This window comes from Python bivittatus, unplaced genomic scaffold, assembly GCF_059951505.1.
Source record: "Python bivittatus isolate LINGU-HERP-01145 unplaced genomic scaffold, Pbiv_v1 ctg000700_np1212, whole genome shotgun sequence".
Classification (NCBI taxonomy): domain Eukaryota; kingdom Metazoa; phylum Chordata; class Lepidosauria; order Squamata; family Pythonidae; genus Python; species Python bivittatus.
The window spans coordinates 40,565,127-40,587,091 of NW_028277098.1; the positions used below are offsets into that span (position 1 = coordinate 40,565,127).

The 21,965-nt window shown below is 37.7% G+C and overlaps 1 protein-coding gene across 2 annotated transcripts in view; it reads right to left on the reverse strand.

Moving 5' to 3' along the window:
* Positions 1-14,205, reverse strand: part of HOOK1 (hook microtubule tethering protein 1) — a 41,066-nt gene extending 26,861 nt beyond the window's left edge. The window contains exons 1-4 of one of the 2 annotated variants that reach the window (XM_088154566.1): positions 12,887-14,205; positions 5,286-5,371; positions 2,125-2,197; positions 343-393 (exon numbers count right to left, since the gene is read on the reverse strand). In XM_088154566.1, coding sequence (XP_088010692.1) covers positions 343-393; positions 2,125-2,197; positions 5,286-5,371; positions 12,887-12,937 — 261 coding nt within the window. In that variant the 5' untranslated portion in view covers positions 12,938-14,205. The remainder of the gene's footprint in view (positions 1-342; positions 394-2,124; positions 2,198-5,285; positions 5,372-12,886) is intronic. The other variant, XM_025172878.2, reaches the window with a different exon arrangement.
* Positions 14,206-21,965: the final 7,760 nt, after the last annotated feature.

Consider the following 21,965-nt stretch of genomic DNA (forward strand, 5'->3'; position numbering starts at 1 on the left):
GAATGTTACAATATTTACTGAAATGTATTAGTAATCAGTACTGCAACTAAACTTTTTAAAAAAATGAATACTGATCATTACAGCATACAACCTAAAGTGAGAGCAGGTAGGAAAACAGAAATACTTTCTAAAAAATCTTTTCCCTTCCAAATAAATACATTTGTTTATAAAGTCCTCACAGAATAAAATGTTAGTAATAGAACACAAAAGTTAAGCTCATCCAAATAGGTTTTACATGTATTCTAGACATGTAATTAATAGGCATTCTACAAGCTGAGACTTATAACTGAGATTATAGCAAAGATATTGCATATTTTACTGATTGTTGTGGTTTTTTCATACCTCATGATAATAATCCATAATTCCTTGAAGAACCTTCTTCAAATTGCTAGCCTAAAATATTTAAAATAACAACTGAGTGAGAATACACTGTCTATCTATTTTCATATATTTGAAAGTTATAATTAACATTCTGAAATGCAGCCTTTATTCAACAAATTTAACTCCTACAAATATAATCAGCTTAGTTGCACACTGCAGTATACCACTTAAAATATCATCATTCCAACAAAATCAGTCTCTGCTGAAAGAAAAACTTAGGTTTATAGATGGATCAATCCAAGCAGAGGGGATAGAATAAAGACCAAAATGTAACACAATGCTTTCATAGAGCAAGCAGATGCCCAGCTGTAAACTTTTTTGTTTGCTTTAGAATGGAAGACCTCATCTAATTTATTAGGAAAAATATGAAATTGCTTTGTATTTTGTTCAAACTTTCAAACTAGATAATTCTTTCTCTCATTTATGCAGTAATTTTTCCATCTCTTTATTCCTCTCTTAAGCTTGCCTTTCAGGAGACATCTGGGAAGCAAAACTGTATTGGAAAAATAATGTTAAGAAAGGCTATCCTATGACACCCTTCAAATAGGATATCTGCCCAATGTCAGTTAGGAGTTGGCCCTCTGGACGGGGTGAATTAATTGACATACAATACTCAGGCTTTCTCACTACAAAGAAACTTCTGCTACTGTTTAGTAAAAGGACTTTATGTGCTGTTTATAATTGTTATTATCAGATGCTTCAACATATTTATAATAAAAATGTAAATTCATGTACTAAAATTTGTCCATAAAACAGAATTCAGGAAAAAAGTGAAGCAAAATAGCTATGCATGCACTTGCATGTGGAGAAAGCTAGAAGCAACTTCTGAAAGCAGCTGTGAGAGCCTCAAAAAGCCAAATAGTTGCTCTAATGATCAGAAAAGAGATGCTTATTATGTGTTCCTTTATATTGTGTTCCTTTCTAAAGCTTTGCATACCTCTAGATACTAGTATTGCTAATCCCCATCAGCAGAGCTCCTGCATCACTTTCCATGGTAATATAATCTAAGGCAATTTACGTTTCTTCTAAGTGTTTATTGTATGGTGCAAAAATAATCCAAAAGTAAAGGTAAAAATCTTAAGAATATAACTCTTAGTTAGATCGTGGACAAATCCATGCAGTTTTCTTGGCAACAGAATAGAAGTGATTTGCCACGGTCTTCTTCCAGACAGTCTAGCCTACACCGCTCTTATTCCTTGAGTCCTCCATGCAAGTACAAACAAACACTGACCCTGCTTAGTTTCCAAGCACAGATTACATCAATCCAGGTGCTGCTATCTGCTGAGGAAGTACTCCAAAAATAACATCTTAAAAAATGTATGCTTGAAATGATCTGAGTATCTCCTGTTCCTCCCCCCTTACTGAGGAGTAAGGGGGGAGATGCTAAATTATTGTAATGATCAAGTCCAGGGTTTTCAAATGCCACCTATCAACAGATGTCACTGTTATTACTTGAACCCATAGCCTCAAAATAATCAGGAAACCTTATCTGTAGGAAAAAAAAAAAAACATGCACAATCTGGAACTTTTATGATTACTGTTCATATAATCTCCAAACCAATCTGGGATCTTTCCCAAGGATATAAATAAGTCTTAAGTAGAAAGATACATGCAGCATATTTGGTCTAGGTAGCCTCTGAATCATAAGCAAGTAATCTCAAATAATCTAAACTAAGTTTATTTGTACTTTTAACTTTAGCATTATAACCTATGTAAATATATATTGATAAGATATTCTATTACCTTTATTCTCCAGCTGTCACCAACGTCTTCTTTAATACGGCTTAGCCAAGCTTTGTCAAACCAGGCAGGATCACTGAAATAAAATCAGTCTCAACTTATTAAATATTGGGGAAAAAAACCCTGAATTTTACCACTCAGGTTCAACCTTATTTTTGTTGCAATAATAAGTAAACAAAGAGGTCTTATGTGGCAAAGCATATTGGACTGTATCTAGCGACACAGCGCTCTGTGGTTTAAGGGATGCTTCTGAAAATGGAACAGTGAGAAAGCACATTCGGCTCTCTACTCTAAAAATTGCTCTGCACCCATGTTATAAAGTAAGAAAACAGAACAGCTATGAAGTAACCAGAACCCCTAAAGAGTACTAAAGAAGTATCTTGCCTTCCAACTTGCATTGTTAATTTAATTGCAAGTGGAATCTCCATATCTTTCTTCACAGCAGGAAAGATATGTTTCTGCTTGGGAGTCTAGCTAATCAGCCATGCCCTCCTCCAGGATACTATAAAACTTAGGGTCTCTAGGAAGCCAATTCACTTTTATCTCCCCCTTCCCCTCTATTTTTATTTTTCTTTCCCAACAGATATTAAATCTGTTCGTAAATTTAATGACTATGTTCAGCTTTTATTGGACAGGATTACAATTAGTCCTCAACGACCACAATAGTGACCAGAAAATTGGTCATTTAGCAGGGCGGTCATTAACCGAGTCACCATGTGACCAGACCTGATTTTACGACCATTTTTATGACAGCTGTTAAGCGAATCACTGCAGTTGTTACGCGAATCACACGGTCATTAAGCAAATCATACAGTTGCTAAGTGAATCCAGCTTCCCCAATGGATTTTTTTTGCTGGAATTCACTTACCGACCACGCGATTTGCTTAATCATGGTGATTCACCTAATGACCGTTGTAAAAAAAGGTCGCAAATCGCAATCACGTGACTGCAGGGGATGGTGCGACGGTTTGTGACAGTCGTAAGTGCAAGTACAGGTCGTAATGCACTTTTCCGAAGGCTGTCGTAACTTTGAACCATCATTAAATGAAAGGTCATTAAGTGAGGACTACCTGTATAGCCTTCAGGAGTTTTTGTGTATATTTTAAAATGCAGCTTTGTACTTCTGCAAATGTTCTGAGCACGCTCTTATCTTCTCCATCTTCCCGGTCTCCTACTGTGGCCCGATTTCTATAATTGTCACTGTCTCTATATTTGCTGTCACAAAGAGCAATGTGGTAATGTATGGTATTTTCAAGCTTAGTTTAATAATTCTTTTAAATAATAAACAGTCTCTCAGAAGTCACTTTTCATTCAACTGACTTCATTCTTTAAAACAAAGGAAGTATTACCGATTCAGTTCTCAAACTTTGCAACACACAAGTCCTTAAAATGGTTAAATTAATCTGTGCATCCCCCATGAATAAAACTAAATAAGTAATAATGCTGTGATTGGCAGAGGGCTCAGTTCTAGCTATCTCTCATGTTTTGCTCAAGGCTTAGCTCCCTGTTTGGCCTGCAGAAGCCCATTCCAGGCTTGCCCAGGCAAAGAGGGAATCAATTTAAATAGTCTTTCTGGGATGCCTGCACAAGCCTGATCAGCTTTAAAAATGTTGTGACCTCCCTCACAGTTGTTTGCAACCTCCAAGAAGTCACAACCCAGTTTGAGGACTTCTACTCTTAGTGAATAACATTACCTGAAAGACACGGTAATGACCCATTCAGAGCTCCTTATTGAAATCTGAATGTTTTTTTTAATGAATATAGCCTTTCAAACTAATTTTGTGAAGGTTTTTAAGACAGTACATATGAAACTAATGTAACAAATATATTAGTGATCAGTAAGATACATTGAATTGTATGTATTTAAAGGATTGTTATTTTATCTGCTCTTATTTTTACAAGGCCAAAATCCTATCATGTAGTTTACCCAGATTTATTTATTATTTATTTAGCCAGCTGGCTATATTACAACTCAGCTCTGCTAACTTTATGGGATTGCAAACACAGTAATTCTTTAAGAAAAAGTTATTCAGTTGAATCATTTGTTTCTGTCTGGATATCTGGTTATTTTCAAGTTATCTGCACTAGAACTAGCTTAATTCTTAGTGGTCCATTTTCATTTTTAACAGAATTCCAATGGTCCATCAGTATGTTTCAATTTAATAAATCAAATTATGGAATATATCTTATCAGTTAAAGGGTAGCTAATTTGCTAAATAAACTCTTACTATAAAATCTGACCATGAACTCTTAAGAGATCCTTAAGAGATAAGGAAACCTTAAGATTCCTAATCCAGCAGGGGTTTTATGTATCATATATTCAATTACAACATGAAATATATGAAAATTATATTTTGTATAACTTAAATTACAATGTAATTTAATTTTGATCAATAATTACTATTTTAAAAACAACATCCCCCAAACTAGAGAAAGTTACATAAGGAAAAAAATCAATACATGTTTTAAATATTTTCTAGATTGGGGGGGCCTTCAGACAGTCACTCCCTGGTCACCTTGTGGCTTGACTACTGCAATACTGCCTACATGGGGCTGCCCCTGAAGACCAGTTGGAAGCTTCAACTGGTCCAGAAAACAGCGGCATAAACAGTGGCAGGCATGCCTCAGTATCCCTATGTAACACCTCTGCTTCACAAGGTGCACTAGTTGCCAGTTTGCTTCTAGGTGCAATTCAAGGTGCTGTACGTTACCTATAAAGCTCTATCTGGCATATGGCATGGTTACTTGAGGAACTGCCTGTCTCCCACAGTATCCGTCTGGCTGATTCAATCTGGCAGCATTGGTACACTCTGGTTCCTTCAATTAAACAATGTCATCTATTGGGAAGAAGCATATCTTCTCTATAGCAGTGCCTGCCCTCTGGAATGAGGTGCCCCCCAAAGTCCAGATGGCCCTGACTTTGCTGTTGTTTAGAAGAGCTGAGAAGACCTGGCTCTTCACACAGGCCTTTGGTGAGGGACAGTGAGACCCCTTACTTCATTCTATCTGCTCTGTCATTCTTGTCATCTTTTATCTTTTTTTCTTCTTCTTTGTAATTCATTTTATTGTAATGTCTTTGTTTTGATCATCATGATGATCACCCAGAGTCATTGGGAGTCAGGTGGTGTACAAGTTCAATAATAAGTATATAATAAATAACTTACATTTCATGAAGAACGTGTGCCATGGCTACACCATTTGTTAAGTCCTGAACTTCTCTACAGGATTCAGCAATATTAAATGTCTGCAACTAGAGGAAACAGGTCACAATGTGATTAGGATAACAAACAAACAAAAAACTTTCACCCTTATATGTATAAAAATAGCCTGGTGTATGTGGGTGTGAAGCAGGCTAGCTGAGGGGTGGATTTGCAAATTATGTATGTAGAATAAATCTTTGCTTGAGCTAATCAATAATCTCAATCCATCTGAACACTACTCAGAGCAAATTTTTCATCTGTACAGATATATTCAAAGGGAGGGTATTGATGCTAATAACTTTTAGACTTTGACTAGCCTTATGAACAAGAATTCCTTAAAATTTTAATAGCTTCTTAGGCAGTCTTGAGACCATAGATTTTATAGATGTTAAATGTGTTTGATTTAACAGAGTGACAGATAAGGCATAAAGATCAGAAATGTCACATTATTCATGTAATTAAATATTGTGCTCCAAATCAGATAATACAGAATTTTGATTAAGCTGGAATGAAAGGCTATACATCTGCCAAGTGAAATTTTTTGTCAGAATTGAGTAATTTTTCTATTATTGAATATCTAGAAGTATTAGGTGGAATCCAATGTCCTACAACAGGATTTCATCCTTTCACTTCCCCTGCTGCCCTTCCCCTGTGTTTCTTGAGGATTGCTTGAGGAATCTGTAGATCCTAAGGAGTAGATTTTGCAGTTGCCTAAGGGACAACAGAGGGAATAACAATCCTCCCTCTTCTACTATGTCAAGAAAATTCGTTTCTGTTAATGGAAACACCTTTAGATTCTGGTCATACTTTTATTCTCCACCCCACTTTCTTAAAGAGAATCCTCTGTACTGCATTAATGACTAACACATTACCATCATGCCATGGGCAGTATCTGAATACTTAGGATGTACCCTGATTGTTCCAGTGCACAGCATCAGAAGGAACCTATTGACTACAATCTTGCATATGCTATAATATGCTTAGGTAGCAGTGCTTATTTCACCTTCACTGATCTCAAAAATATCTGAGTAGGGAACTGGTTAGTCCTTAATGGCAGAAAACCAGGAAATCCCAGGGCTGTAGGCAGATGAGAAGTCAAAACAACCTCCTGGATGCAGGCAATGGGAAACCACTTTCGCCAAGAAATAGTTGCTGTCAAGTCAACTTGAGCAAGTATTTATCTTATATGCTGATAGAATAAAAGTGTATTTACTCCTATGATGTAGTTTACTCAGATTTATTTATTTATTTAGTCAGCTGATTACATTACAACTCAGTTCTACTAAGTTTATGGGATTGCAAAATAGTAACTCTTTAAGAAAAGGTCATTCAGCTGAATCGTTCGTTTCTGTCTGGTTATCTGGTTATTTTCATGTTATCTGCACTAGAACTAGCTTAATTCTTAGTGGTCTGTTTTCAATTTTAATAGAATTCCAACAGTCCATCAATATGTTTCAATTTAATAAATCAAATGATGGAATATATATTATCAGATAAAGGGTAGCTAATTTGTTAAATGAACTCTTGCTATGAAATCTGACCATGAACTCTTAAGAGATCCTTAAGAGACAAGGAAACCTTAAGATTTCTAATCCAGCAGTGGTTGACACATTTCTGCTGGGTATTTTAATTTTCCCAGCATCCCTATATTCTTACAATCTCATCTGTTCTTAGTGAAAGATGCCCTTGGTCCTTATTCTAAGCCTACTTTCTGATTAAAACTACGTATTTAAAAACAGTATATCATATCAAGTTTAAATATAACAAAATACAGTATAAATGTGTGCTTTGGCAAAGAGATAAAAGTTGTAAACTCTGGAGGAAAATGGGTGCCAGTAACATGAAAAAATATTAAGAGTAAGTAATTACTGCTTCTTAGCAGTGGCATCTGCATTATAGAACTTAATCAGGCTGGGTCCCCATGTTATTAGTTTTTCGTAAAGTTTTTAAAAAAAGATTTGTTTTGGAGAACTTATGAAATATAAAATAACACCACTAGTTTGTTATTATTATGGTTAATTGATTTTATAACTTTTAATTTTATATTATGGGCATCTTATTATATTTTTATTGTAATGTTACTGTTTCAATGATTGCCACAAAATTGTTAACTACCTACACTTTGTGGACAGCAGCAGAAAATATAAACCTAATAAAATAAATAAATGTTTATAACTGCAGAAGAGGGGGCACTATTTTGCTGTAAATAGTATTAAGTTTTATAAAATTGAGATACCCCGCCCACAAAAGTAATTACAGTGGGGCAAAAAAGTATTTAGTCAGCCACCAATTGTGCAAGTTCTCCCACTTAAAAAGATGAGAGAGGCCTGTAATTTTCATCATAGGTATACCTCAACTATGAGAGACAAAATGGGGGAAAAAATCCAGAAAATCACATTGTCTGATTTTTAAAGAATTTATTTGCAAATCATGGTGGAAAATAAGTATTTGGTCACCTACAAACAAGCAAGATGTCTGGCTCTCACAGACCTGTAACTACTTCTTTAAGAGGCTCCTCTGTCCTCCACTCGTTACCTGTAGTAATGGCACCTGTTTGACCTTGTTATCAGTATAAAAGACACCTGTCCACAACCTCAAACAGTCACACTCCAAACTCCATTATGGCCAAGACCAAAGAGCTGTTGAAGGACACCGGAAACAAAATTGTAGACCTGCACCAGGCTGGGAAGACTGAATCTGCAATAGGCAAGCAGCTTGGTGTGAAGAAATCAACTGTGGGAGCAATAATTAGAAAATGGAAGACATACAAGACCACTGATAATCTCCCTCGATCTGGGGCTCCACGCAAGATCTCACCCTGTGGGGTCAAAATGATCACAAGAACAGTGAGCAAAAATCCCAGAACCACACGGGGGTACCTAGTGAATGACCTGCAGAGAGCTGGGACCAAAGTAACAAAGGCTACCATCAGTAACACACTACACCGCCAGGGACTCAAATCCTGCAGTGCCAGATGTGTCCCCCTGCTTAGGCCAGTACATGTCCGGGCCCATCTGAAGTTTGCTAGAGAGCATTTGGATGATCCAGAAGAGGATTGGGAGAATGTCATATGGTCAGAAGAAACCAAAGTAGAATGTTTTGGTCTAAACTCAACTCGTTGTGTTTGGAGGAGAGAGAATGCTTAGTTGCATCCAAAGAACACCATACCTACTGTGAAGCATGGGGGTGGAAACATCATGCTTTGGGGCTGTTTTTCTGCAAAGGGACCAGGACGACTGATCTGTGTAAAGGAAAGAATGAATGGGGCCATGTATCGTGAGATTTTGAGTGAACGCCTCTTTCCATCAGCAAGGGCATTGAAGATGAAACGTGGCTGGGTCTTTCAGCATGACAATGATCCCAAACACACCGCCCGGGCAACGAAGGAGTGGCTTCGTAAGAAGCATTTCAAGGTTCTGGAGTGGCCTAGCCAGTCTCCAGATCTCAACCCCATGGAAAACCTTTGGAGGGAGTTGAAAGTCTGTGTTGCCCAGCGACAGCCCCAAAACATCACTGCTCTAGAGGAGATCTGCATGGAGGAATGGGCCAAAATACCAGCAACAGTGTGTGAAAACCTTGTGAAGACTTACAGAAAACGTTTGACCTCTGTCATTGCCAACAAAGGATATATAACAAAGTATTGAGATGAACTTTTGATATTGACCAAATACTTATTTTCCACCATGATTTGCAAATAAATTCTTTAAAAATCAGAAATGTGATTTTCTGGATTTCCCCCCCATTTTGTCTCTCATAATTGAGGTATATCTATGATGAAAATTACAGGCCTCTCTCATCTTTTTAAGTGGGAGAACTTGCACAATTGGTGGCTGACTAAATACTTTTTTGCCCCACTGTATGTATATCTGAGGGGAACCTAAATATTACAAGCAAGTATTAAGATTTACAGAGATGGTGGAAAGACCAAATGTTATGAATGTGCACTTCCACCTGCTGCCAAAATATCTATCAGGATGAAGGAATGCAAAGTGACAAAAATATTAACAAAATCAGTTTTTCTACCCCCTCCCTCCACCCTTCCAGACCTCTAATTGGCCTGGTGCTTGTTTTCCTTTAGCCTACAGCCCAAAAACTCTCTGGTACAATACAGAGAAAGATTTTTTTTAAAAAAAAACCTAGTTGTGAACTATTTTGGATGATTTGGGAATGGCTAAAACAATGTTTTTCAAAGTCTGTGCCATGGAACATCAGCAGAAATGAACAGTGTTCTGTGTAAAAACTTCACTGATTGTCTAACTGCCTGGCAGCCAAGAATTTTAGGAGGTGATTGGCTGAGGGAGAACCTGGTTTTGTTTTTATTTATTTATTTTGTTTAACCTTGAAAGTATTTTTCTGCTTCATTAGGCTACAGGTTTTGAAGTACCAGTCATTTTTATTTATTACTCTACTGCAGAATAGGAAGTCCTAGATTCTCTTTATGGACTACAAAACCACCATCTGCACACCTGAGTGACTCATGCTTCCTTCTTTTAGAATACTGCCCTCCAACAAACACTGCCTATTCTTAAGTTCAAAGTCCATTTATAATTATAGTCAACGAAGTCAGTGGTAGTCCATGAACATGACAATTGGACTTAGTTTCCAACTGTCATCTAAAAACAAAAAATGAACAAAGCTCCGCTAAATGGTTTTTGGATTTAGATCAAAAAGATCTAAATGTGAGTGAAACATACAGTTCAAATGCTTCTTTTGTTTCATATATTTATATGCAAAAGGATTTTCATACTATGTTGTAAAAAAAAAGCAAGTAAAGAAGCCAGTTTGATGCTACCCCAGATATGAGGAAACAACATTCCAGCATTCTAATATTAAGCAGATAAAAAGCAAAACACTCATCCCATTAAAGGGGTTTTTGTTTGTTTTTTGTATAAATAAATGGACAGTCCACCCACAGCTCTTCTTTTGTAGAAGTGAAGTGGCTGTTGGGAGATAAAATACTTGCAATTTGAAGGTCATCCCTGTACCCTGAATCACCATTTCAACAGTTGGATTTTTAAAAAATACATGTATTTTTATTTTTAAAAATTCTAATCAAAATTTCAATATAAAAACCTTTTCCCTGAACTAGTAGATATGTATTTTGTCAACATATTAAAAACCCTAAAATGTTTCATGCTCAAGTAAATAACAGATTATTTTAGCCCAATGCTTTCCATATTGGTGAACTTTGTGAAAATGCTCAGAGTTGTTTGGTGTATGGCGGCCTAGAAATTTAATAAAAGCAATAATTTACTTTTTTCTCTCTATGTCAAACAATGACTTTGCTGCAGTCACCAGTTTTGTAGATTTGTAATTTGTATGATAGAAGTTAAAAACTCTTATATGGAATGATTTTAATCAGCAAAGCTGCAAACTAAAGTCACAGTTACTTATTTTTGATAGTATCCTGACTCTATGGCATGGTAATAAAAAATAAATAATTAAAATAGTAGCTTTTACTTACTAAGTTGTAAATTACTTTTTATCCCTAGCAATATGAGAACACTTCCATGAAAAAAAAGAGTATTACTACTCTGCCCCAAAGTTCACCTAAAATTACCCTTAACAGCTACAATTAGTGTCATCCCAGAATAGCCCCATCACTGATGTCTATCTTAAACTATCCACCTGCCAACTGTTTATAACATGCAGCATTTCTGAAACAAATAATAAACCAAACATAACTTCTTTCTAATCACATACAATCATTTACAATCAGTAAAAATACACCTTTAATCAGGATTCTAGTGAGCATATTGTAATTCAATTAAAACCTTTCTACCAAAATAAAAGAGTGAAAGGGCAATAATGGCATATTTACCCAAACACCACCAGTAAATTTATTTTTTTAAAAAGCCAGATATATTAGGCTGTTTGACCACAGTACTGAATAATAAATGAATCAGAACTCAATGGAATGCATGTGGAAATATTTAGGACTGAGTTACACAGATTGTTTATTATTTATTAGAATTAGATTATTTGAATAATATTTGTTTTAAATATCACAATATTGTAAATGAGATTTCTGTACTGCGCAAATACCATTTAATAAGGAAGATGGATAACAACTTGCTTGATTTCTCTGAACAGCACATTAAGGAGATGAGAGGATAAGGGGACATTAATTGCATATAAACCTGTCATGTCATGTTTATTTCTTTGCAGTACCTTTTCAAATTTCATTTTATTTTTTTAACCAGCAATTTTATAACTTGTAAGAGGAAAAAAACTACCAAATACCTTGCAATGAAAGTTAAAGAAGTTTCTAATTCCAGAGCAAGATAGAACCTGCTTCTGGAAACAGCAGACAGCCTCATCCTCTACATACATGCTCAGAAATGCCGGCCACAGTACTCAACATGCATATTTTCAGTGTCATTACTTTTAGATCCTGCACAGTAAAATTCAACTTAACCTAAACAGAATGCATGCATTCCTGTGGCATCAACCCAGATCCACAATTCACTTTTCTGCTGAATCAGACTGAAGCTGTATGTTATCCAGTCTATATCCCATTTCCCACAACAGCTAATGAAATGCTTATAAAGTCATTTTCAAAAACCAAACCAAATAAAAACTGAAAAGCCTACTCAAAGTTTTCCATCTGAAATATATTAAAAAGCTTTGACATCTTTAAAAGATAACATTTTCACACAAGCTAAACCTGGTTTTGACAGAAGTGAAAGGATAATGTGAAGCCTATATCAGCTATTATATCCATTAGATTTCTCCACCCCGTTAACAAGCACCTGTTTCTAAATGTGATGGGGGGCAGGATTCATCTTTAACATTAACTTCCATTTACAATATTTCCATGATTTCCTATCACTGCTTCCTAGAAAATCCGGTATGGAAAGAAAACAAGATTCACTCCATAATGACTTTTGAATGGCAGCAGGAGAAACCTGTATACGCACTCTGGCTCAGAGGTCCATTTAAGGTTCAGGGGCAAAAGCCCCCTCCCCAACCCCCCAACCAGGATACACTGGAGAGTCGCCAACAGGGTATCACACTGCGAAACATTTTGTTGAACTTTTTGAGACACACCAAAGGGAGTGATGAGGTTTATACAGACACGATGCATAACAACACGCATACGGTGCACCCAATGAATCCGTGCAATTTATGCAGAATAAAGATCATGGCAGAGTTAACATGCAGGTGTCAGAGGCGGTTGTGGGGAGCCAAACTACGGCTTGTTGGGCAGAATGGATAATGACCCCCTGAACCCAGAACGGGCACTGAGGATGTGCAAAGAGCAAGAGAAGCGAGGAGGGAGAAGAGGACCGCAGGGTCAATCCCCCAGCTCTCCATATTGGATTTCAGCTCCGCTCCAGGGCACGTCCCTTCACCAGGCGCCGTGGACAAGTGCGCCTCCTCCACCCGCCCCGACCTTGGGTCGTCTAGCGAAGGCCAGTCCGAAGAGCGCGCGGGACCGGCTCGAGGCGGCAAGGAGGGCGCGGCGCGGGACTGTGAGGCGGACGGGGGTGATGGGGCTCCTGCTCCAATTAGAGTAGGGGGCGGGGGCTGCCCCCCTTCCCGCCCCACCGCTCGCCACTTACCCAGAGGGTGAGGCTGTCGCACAGCAGCTGGTCGGCAGGTTTCCCTTCCATGACAGCGGCCTCCCCGCACTCGACGACGGTGGTGGCGGCAGCAGCAGCAGCAGCAGCAACAGCAGCGCCGCCGCCAGGCTCTCCTGCGCAACGCACAATGCACCAACCAGACCTACGCTCAGAACAATGCGCAGGTTACGTGTCAGCCGCGGCTGGTGTCACCTTAACATTAACCACCCCACCCCCCTCATTGGGCTTGTCCCTGAGGATTCGTGCGGGTGTTTGACGCGGGAGCCGACCAATTAGGAGCTACGAAAACCAGGCCGGCGAGGCTTATTGGGCTGATTCCAGCGTCCTTGGAGTCAATCCAGGAGGCGGCTCCGGGGGAGATTTGCAGCGCAGGCGGTACGAATGGGGAAGGAGGGGGGAGGGACACCACAGGGAATTGCTACGGCGCCCCCTGCAGGGTTGATGCGAAAGCGCTTGATCCTGCTGAGATCCAGATACGAGTGGACGAGATGAAGCTCTTCCGTGCTCCTCCCACGACGGTCCTATCAGGCTTAGTCGCCGCCTTGTGGGCTGTCCTGGCCATGCCTCCGCCGTTTCTTCTGCTGTCGTCCGGACGCTCCTCCTCGCTCGCACCACCTGATAGAAACCTGGCGGATTGCAAATCAAGCACTACCTAGGCTTATACCTGGAAACACAAGTGGGGGGACCAGCGGTGTTTGTGATCTCTTCCTCGCCGCTGAGATAAAGCGCTGTCCTTCAGCCTTTGAGCCAGCGGAGAAGCACCTGACAGGACTTCTGCCGGCAATCTCTGTTCTGGCAGAGTTAGGAGGCCAGCCGATGCTCCTGTCCATACCAGAGTCCCTTGTTTGAGATGGCGACGGCTATGCAAATTGAATTAAATAAAGAAATAAATGGTGGGCCAAGTTAAGGAAAGGGGTTGGTGGGTTCTCATGGCTTCATTTCACCTTCTATCAAGCATTACCTACTGGAGGAAAGCAACTCTAAATCACTCTCCGTAACGGGATGGGGCAAAGTTAGGCGGGTGGTTAAAACATCTGGTACAATGTATGTATGTATGTATGTATGTGCCTTTGAGTCCGTGTTGACTCCTGGCAACTGCCTGCACAAGTCCCTGCAGTTTTCTTGGCAAGGGTTTTTCAGAAGTATTTTGCCATTACCTGCTTCCTAGGGCTGAGAGAGAGTGGCTGGCCCAAGGTCCCCCAGCTGGCTTTGTGCCTCAGGCAGGACTAGAACTCATGGTCTCCTGGTTTCTAGCCTGGTGCCTTAACCACTACACCAAACTGGCTCATATATACATATGCGTGTGTGCCCCCCCCCCACACACTATATATATATATATATATATATATATATATATATAAAAACACACACACACACACACACACACACACAGAGAGAAACACACACAGAGATATACATCAAGTAATAGCACAATGGAGACTTTAATATCAAGTAATTTAGCTTAAGCGTGAAATCTTTATTATGAAATAAATACCTTGATGTATGCTGTTCCTTCATTTTTTTTATTTATTTCCAAAGTTATATTTAATTTTGAAGAAAAAGTCAAATAATAAAAAAACTTCTAACATTAACATCCAAAACTATAATTAATATTGATAGAATATCCACTTTTTTTTCCTCTTATCTATATTCAATTCTCTAAGGCACCTAAATAATAGAATATTAAGAATCTATTATATAAATATCATTGTACTGAAATAACATATTATATTAAAACTGAGTACAAGGACCATTAGATGGTCTATCGAGCTAGTTCCATATTAACACTTTATGGATATATTTTCAGTTTCTTCAGATGTCACTCATTTAATTACTAGTTTGTATATTCCTTTCTGTTATATTAGCACTGATATGTTTTTGGTTGTTATATTTCACTAATAAAATATTTTTTAAAAACCTTAAAACTGAAATTGAAAAAAACAAACAAAAAACGGCAGGTTTAGCCACATGAAAAGTTGTCCTGCTATCCAATGATGGGCATTAGAGAGAAACATGCACACTGAAATGGGAGGGACCAGGTGCTCCTCACAGCTCCTCCTGGGTCTGATGCCTGTTATTTCTGAACACAAGTACAGTGCTCTTCTGAAAGCGTGTTAAACCCGTTTTCAGAAATAATCCAGCTTACAGGTAGCAGGCACAGAGAAGGAGCACAAGCAGAAGTGGAAGTTCAGCTCCTCCTGCTCAGCTTGACCCCTTCCCTGTGCCCGCCAGCTACACAGTTTCTGACCACAGGTGTGATGCTCTTCCAAGAGAACATAAAAGCCATGTTCAGAATTACAGCCCAGGTGATGGGTGTGGGGTGAAGTGGAAGAGAGCAACCTATAGACTCTTGAGATGGAGGAAAGGCAGGTGATAAATGTAAGGAATAGTTCAGCAACATCTAGAGGAGTGGAGGGCTTCCCGCAATTGACTTAAAATGTTTTCTGGTGGAAGTATATTAGCTATTCAAACAGTACGTCTAGGTCTGAAAAATCAAGTATAAATATGATACACACATTGTACTAAGGAAATGATTGTCTACTTTTCATATTAAATGGAGAATGCATGATAGACATCATTACAAAGCTGTTAGTTTACTTTCACTAGGATCTTTACTAGTGGCTGTAATAAAATATACTGACAGCAACCAATAAAGATGTATGGAAATTAAACATAAATTGAATTAAGGAGGGAGGAATTTGATCTTTTGCATGCAGTTTTTTTTCATTCTACTGAGCTGCCAAAACTAACCCAACTATTGAGAGTTATTAAGTAACTCAAGACCATACCACACAAAACAGTCAATGTCACTGGGAGATAATGTGAATCTTAAATTATTGATAGCAGCTGTTAGAAGCCCAAACAAGATCAGGATTGGTTTAATCCTTCTTTCCTGTGCTAATTCCACCAGTGCTAATTCCACCAGAGAAGAAGCTTCTACTTAATACTACTCACCAAGATTGCTGCATCTAACTTCTATTTGCTGTCAATAATTTAAGATTCATATTAAATCCCAATAATTGTATAAAGGGGGCATGCAAAAGCTATACTGCCAAGAGACAGAAAACGTATTTAATTCCCCTCCCTCCATTTAGAAATATCAAGTTCCTGTAATTTGTTTTAGAATTTTTTAAACAGAAGAGCAACTTTGGAGGAAAATACAAATCTTTCTCTTTTATTTTCAGTAATTATTATTATCCTCTTTTTAATTTCATTTTTCAAGTGGAAAGGAGCGCTGGAGATTATGTAACTTTATCATATGACCCCATTGATGTCTTTTCCAAAAGAATCTTAGTTTGTTGGGTTTCAGATGATGGCACAATCTGTTCACTCTTTCTTAATTCTCCAGCAAGCAAGAATATTTGGTTATTGATTATTTGGTAGGTAGAGAGCTGTTATGGCTGCACTCACCTCATTTCTCCATAAGTAGTATCTAGCAAGACAGCCAAATTACCAGAGTTTTCTTTTCTTTTAACTTGCATATATCAAATTAAAGTAGACCAAATCCAGAATTTCATTTTTCCCCTATTCTTTTACAGCAAGAGAGGCTTTTTTAAAAAAAATATATTTCCTTTCTTAAAAGTTTACGTTAGGGCCAGCAGGAAGTGTATCAAACAGGGAATCACACTGGATAACTGTGAAAACCGCTATCTCCATGTCCAACCTCTCTCAGAGGGCTGCTGTCAAAAAATAAATAAATAAATGGATGTAAGCTACATTGAGCTCCTGGAAGACGTATGGAGGATAGAAATATTACACTCTCTGCATTTAACATGTCTAGGTTAGAAATATCTTCCTGGCTTCATCGTTCTACTTTTGTACACGCAGGGAACTAAAAACACACACATACACACATATGGGAGCCCTAAAATATTCATGCTCTCATTTGCTATCCAAACTGGCATAGTCCAGTAGTGGAGAAACCTAGCTACTGATTGTGTATGACCAATTTGCTATTATTTGCAAAAAGTTCTTAATAATGTTTTATTTTTACATAACGGATCTTCCCAAGTACAAAAAACGAAACTATGATTATCTTAAATCCAACTTGCTGAATAAATTGAAACAACACATTGTAACATCCTCTGGGTTTTCACTGATTTGAATTAGCAGGTTACAAGAATGAACCTTATCCTGCTTGTTCCTTTGGATGTAATACAGCAGCTCAGTGCAGTGCATTCTGGATCAGTTCAATTATAAACTGGTCAAAAGGTGGTGAAAGAGAACAGAACTGAAGTCGAATGGAAAAAAATAGATTTTCTTGGTTACAGGTATAAGTAGAAATTCTGTACATGTGATAATAGATAACATTTTTGTGCCAATTTAGATTATAAATACTTTGATTTATATTGATATTCCAAAGGAAGGAAGGCAAATTTCTGCATCAGGGTTTAACAATGCAATGTCTCATTTATATTCTTATGTCTCATTTTGCACATACATACACAGTTGTGCATATGGATGTCTTATCTCTGTATAACTATACCTGTATCTGTCCATTTACATTTCTATCTTTATATATGCATCCATCTATGGATAGATATCCTACAGAAAATAAAGTGTTACTATTTACAGCATTACACCCTGATACTCTTTGGCAGTGTTTCTCAACATCAAAAACTTTAAGATGTGTGGACTTCAACTCCCAGAAATCCCCAGCCAGCCCTTCCAGAAATTTTGGAAGTTGAAGTCCACACATCTAAGTTGCTGAGGCTGAAAAACACTGCTCTATGGAACTCTCCTGACTTCTTGCCAGCAAATTTCTCTGCAACTTTAATGACATTACATACAGTAATTAATATACAAAGTAAGAAGTATAGACCTTTCTGTGTGTTATTTCAGAAGTTCTCAGACAAGATTAATCAATATAAAACATCAAAGATTGGTATTTCATTTTCTACTCCATGTGTGTGTAGTGTAAACATTTTAAATTGCATCAGTGATTGTAAGAGCAAATCCTGAAAACTGTCTAAGACTAATCAATGTGGAACAAATGGCTCCCCTAATAATCTTAATACATCATTGTATTTTACCAGGCTTATGTCTAGACCTTATTCTTATTGGAACGTAGGTTCAGCAAGACATTGCATGTATTTAGAAGCTTGCAAATTATATGGTGAGACATTCTCTCACACAGCCTGTAGGAGCCTTTGCAAAATGGTTCTAGAACATTACCATGCAAGTCTTGCTAATGACCCTTACTTTGTTCTCACCCCAGGGACTTTTATAATGTCCAGATGGCATGTTTCAAGCTTCAAAGGGATGCTTCATTCTATTAGAGGCTTTGACATAATACTCTTTCAAGGAGGCTCTGAGAAGAGGTACCCCAGTTCCATGCTGCACTGGAGTTGTTCCTCTGAGTTGAATGACACATGTTGCTGGCATGCATACTTAGCAGGTTTTTTACTGCAGCAAAACAGACAGGCACAGAAAAATGGACAAGCTCACTGCTTTCATCAGAAGGTTGTCAAGGTAGAACACCTTCCTTTCCTGTATCAAGGAAACCTGTGTTGAGGTAGCTCCACCAAAATGAGCCATTTGACAGCACTCTAATGTTGATTTTAAAAACCTGGGTCACTGCATTGCTGCTGAAACACGGAGACAAATATACAACATTATAGTTAATCGACGACTTACAGGAAATGATTCTTTACCTCTCTCAGTTCATTGGATAACTTAAATGTGTGAATATAAGATCAGACGCTTGCAGAATCAGATCAAGCCCCCTCTAGTAGGTTCTAGTAATCAACACAGTAGTCCCCCAGATGCTTCTCTAAAATGAAAGCCTCCCTCCAGTTCTGCTCAACTCCTGGTGGCAACATGGACATACCCATGTAGTTTTCTTGGCAACAGTCTGGAAGAGATTTCCCATTATCTTCTTCTAGGATGTACTTGACTTCTCGCTCTTGCCTACAGCCTTAGAATGTCCTGATGATCTTCTTTTCAAGTATTAACAAAGTGTGAGCCTATTTAACTTTTTGGAGATCAACTATGTTTCGCTTGGGGCTGCCACCTATCTGCAAGTACAAATTAAGACTGCTGCCCTCTCCTCTTGTTTTCAGTCATTTAGTATTAGAGGTACATAGCCATTAAATAAGAATAGTTTCTAAGTATGCTCTCTAGTGATCCCGAGACACATGTTGAATACTCTTCAATCTCTTGCCAGGATCCAGAATGGATTTCCCTGGCATTTGGGGAAAGAGCAATAGAATGCAGAAGGAAATGCCTTGCTTTCATAACCCAGAGTAATTTAGAAATATATTTGAAAATTCAACCTTGTAAATCCCTATGATTAAGTAATAGGATAATAAATATATTAAAATAAGGTTATTTGTTTCTGAAAATATAAACGTGAAATAAATATTCAGAAGAACAAAACAGGAAGCTTGCAAGAAAATTCTGATCATGTTGCTCCCATAAACATGTTTTTAATTAATAGCTATCTTCTTATTACAGAGCAGGGAGCTGGACTCAATAGTTGATCTATGATAGTATGAAAGCCAGGGGACTTGTTGGTCATAGCTAACTTTGTACCACTGAATTCAGAGAATCTATTTTGAATATTAAGAATACATCTACTTTGAGTAAGCTTTGACCCAACCCATTTTTGTACATAAATAGTTACATGCTTTATTACTGTTTATTCCTCTTACTAATGTCTGTTAAATTTTCTAAAAAAAAAAAAAAAGTAAACATTTTTAATAAACACTGAACATGTTGCCAGCCTTTTTAAAAATAAAATGGGCCAAACAAATGAATCTTTATTACAGCCAAAGGCCAGAAATAAAAGGAATAACTAAAAATAGTTGGAAAATCATTAATTAAAAGTTGAATAGTATAGGCGATTGTAATAGTTGAAATAAAAGTATGTTCTAACTATGGGAGACCTTTCACCAACTGACACCCAATTTTCATGGGTGCTGCACAGTATTTTGCTAGAATCTGAGTTATGAACAATTTACAACCTGAAAAAAAGGATGAACATACAAGTATTCTCAGATCGTCCTGGGTACTGATATAAAAGAGGCAAGAGTTAGGCATTACAAATATCTCTATAGATGGTCCAGTAAAATAACACGTGTTGGACTGTTCCAACATCTCCAATTCCACATGGGCAAACACATTTCTGAAGTGGGATTTTAGAGTATCTTCCTTGTAGTAATGCCAAAAGCAAATATTATGCCTTCCCCAAAGAAAGCTTTCCTTAATTTAGGGAATGTCAGTGAAGAGAGATAATTGGCTGTTTCCAAAAGCCCTGCTTCTTGGTGACAGGGTATTTACTTCCGCCTGAAATTCGAGGTCATTAAATCTTTGGAGAGATGTATGTCTGGCATAGTCACAGCCCAAGATTCATAGCAATTTTGATGATAACCTCTAAGTCATTCGTTTTTGTTTTATGACATTGTCCCAGCTTAGGGGACTGTCATCTATCATTATTAATGGGAGTAGTCCTGAGGGGAAGAACTGAACCTTCAGCCAGTAGTTTAATATCAACCTCCATGCCTTAACCTCAATTTCACGCACCCCTGTTTCTGGCCTGAGGAAGGTATTGGCAACCCCTCTGGGTGCTGCTAGTACAGATCTTAGAAATTTAGTTTGAAGTACCTCTTAGGCATTATTCCGAGCATAAAGGTCCACCTGGGCCAAGGGTTAGCTTGAAACAGTTCAAGCAGCCAGTATTAATTCACCTCCTTTAATAAAACAGAATTGTTTGATGGCACTTGCAGATCTTAATGCAGTCTGGGAGACATAATCATGATGAGCCTTCCACGTTCCCTTGGAGTGGAAAACCAATATGCAAAATGTATGCTTTTTTCCCATTTTTTAAAAAAATCCACCATTCTTATTCAATTCTACTAATGGTTCCTCTAGGTGTTTAGTATTTAAAACCTAAAGTCAAATTCAAGCTGGTGCTCCCAATTTGCATAGCAAACATCCTCAACTTTATATTTTCTAGCACTATTTATTTTGTTTCTTTAGGCTAATGTTTTTTTTTTCACATATCCCTAGCTTTCTTTTCCTTTTAGTGTATGTCTTTATAGTCTCTTTATCCATGGTTTAAATACTTCATTTAACTTTGTGTATGTGTTCAAAAGTGCTGCCCTGCAAATAAGGTTGCCCATAGTTTTTTATTTAAAAAATTATGCAGATTTTCAGGTTATACATCAAAATAACAGCCTGTCTGTATAATTCATTACTTCCAGAATGGTAGTATTTTGTATCTTAAACAAATGTACCACTCATAATACAAAACTATTGCCTATATTACTATCTTTTTTTTAGCCTTTGTATCACATTATGTTTCCTGAGCGCTATGCCTACCGATCACTGGTCTCACCAAGAGCTCATGACAAGTTTTCTAAATGTCTATGGAGGGGGGGGGAGGGGGGGGAGAGGCAAATGTCTCTGTTAACATCCCATCTAGAACTTTTTTAAAGGATAGTTGGAGGCATTCAGCTTTTATGATAGGAATATATAAATATAAATAGTGCATCAATTGACAGGCACCACTATGATGCTGATTATCTCATAATTATATGAGAAAATATTTGGGATATTTAATGATATTTTAACTTCACGTGTGTCAGCTGAGTATTTTCAGAAATGTGCTTACACTGAAAATGTGTCATTCAGCTCACTTAGTGGAAATGATCATCCTTCTGCATAAGGTTGGCTATGAGCCCTCTTCAAAAATGAAAATAGGCTGTGACATGTTGGACTAAGTGCTTTTATTTTTGTAAGTGTTTTCTTATCTTCATCCTACTGTGCAATAAACTGAAGGGTATCTTGACCTCCTGGGAAATTAAAAAAATTGCCTATCAATCCTTGCCAAATTATCATTCCACATACTACTGGAAAAGACAGCCAGCTGGCTGGAAGGAAAGTTAATACACACCAGAACTGTAGTTATTCTCCAGTTCTTTGTCTCTGTATAAAAACATATTGGAGAATTAGCAGTCTATGGAATACCCTTGCTAAATCAGCAATAGCCACTGAGACTCCAAATGAGGGTTGAGAAAATATACGCTCCTTATTAAATAAATCTCGTATTTTATGC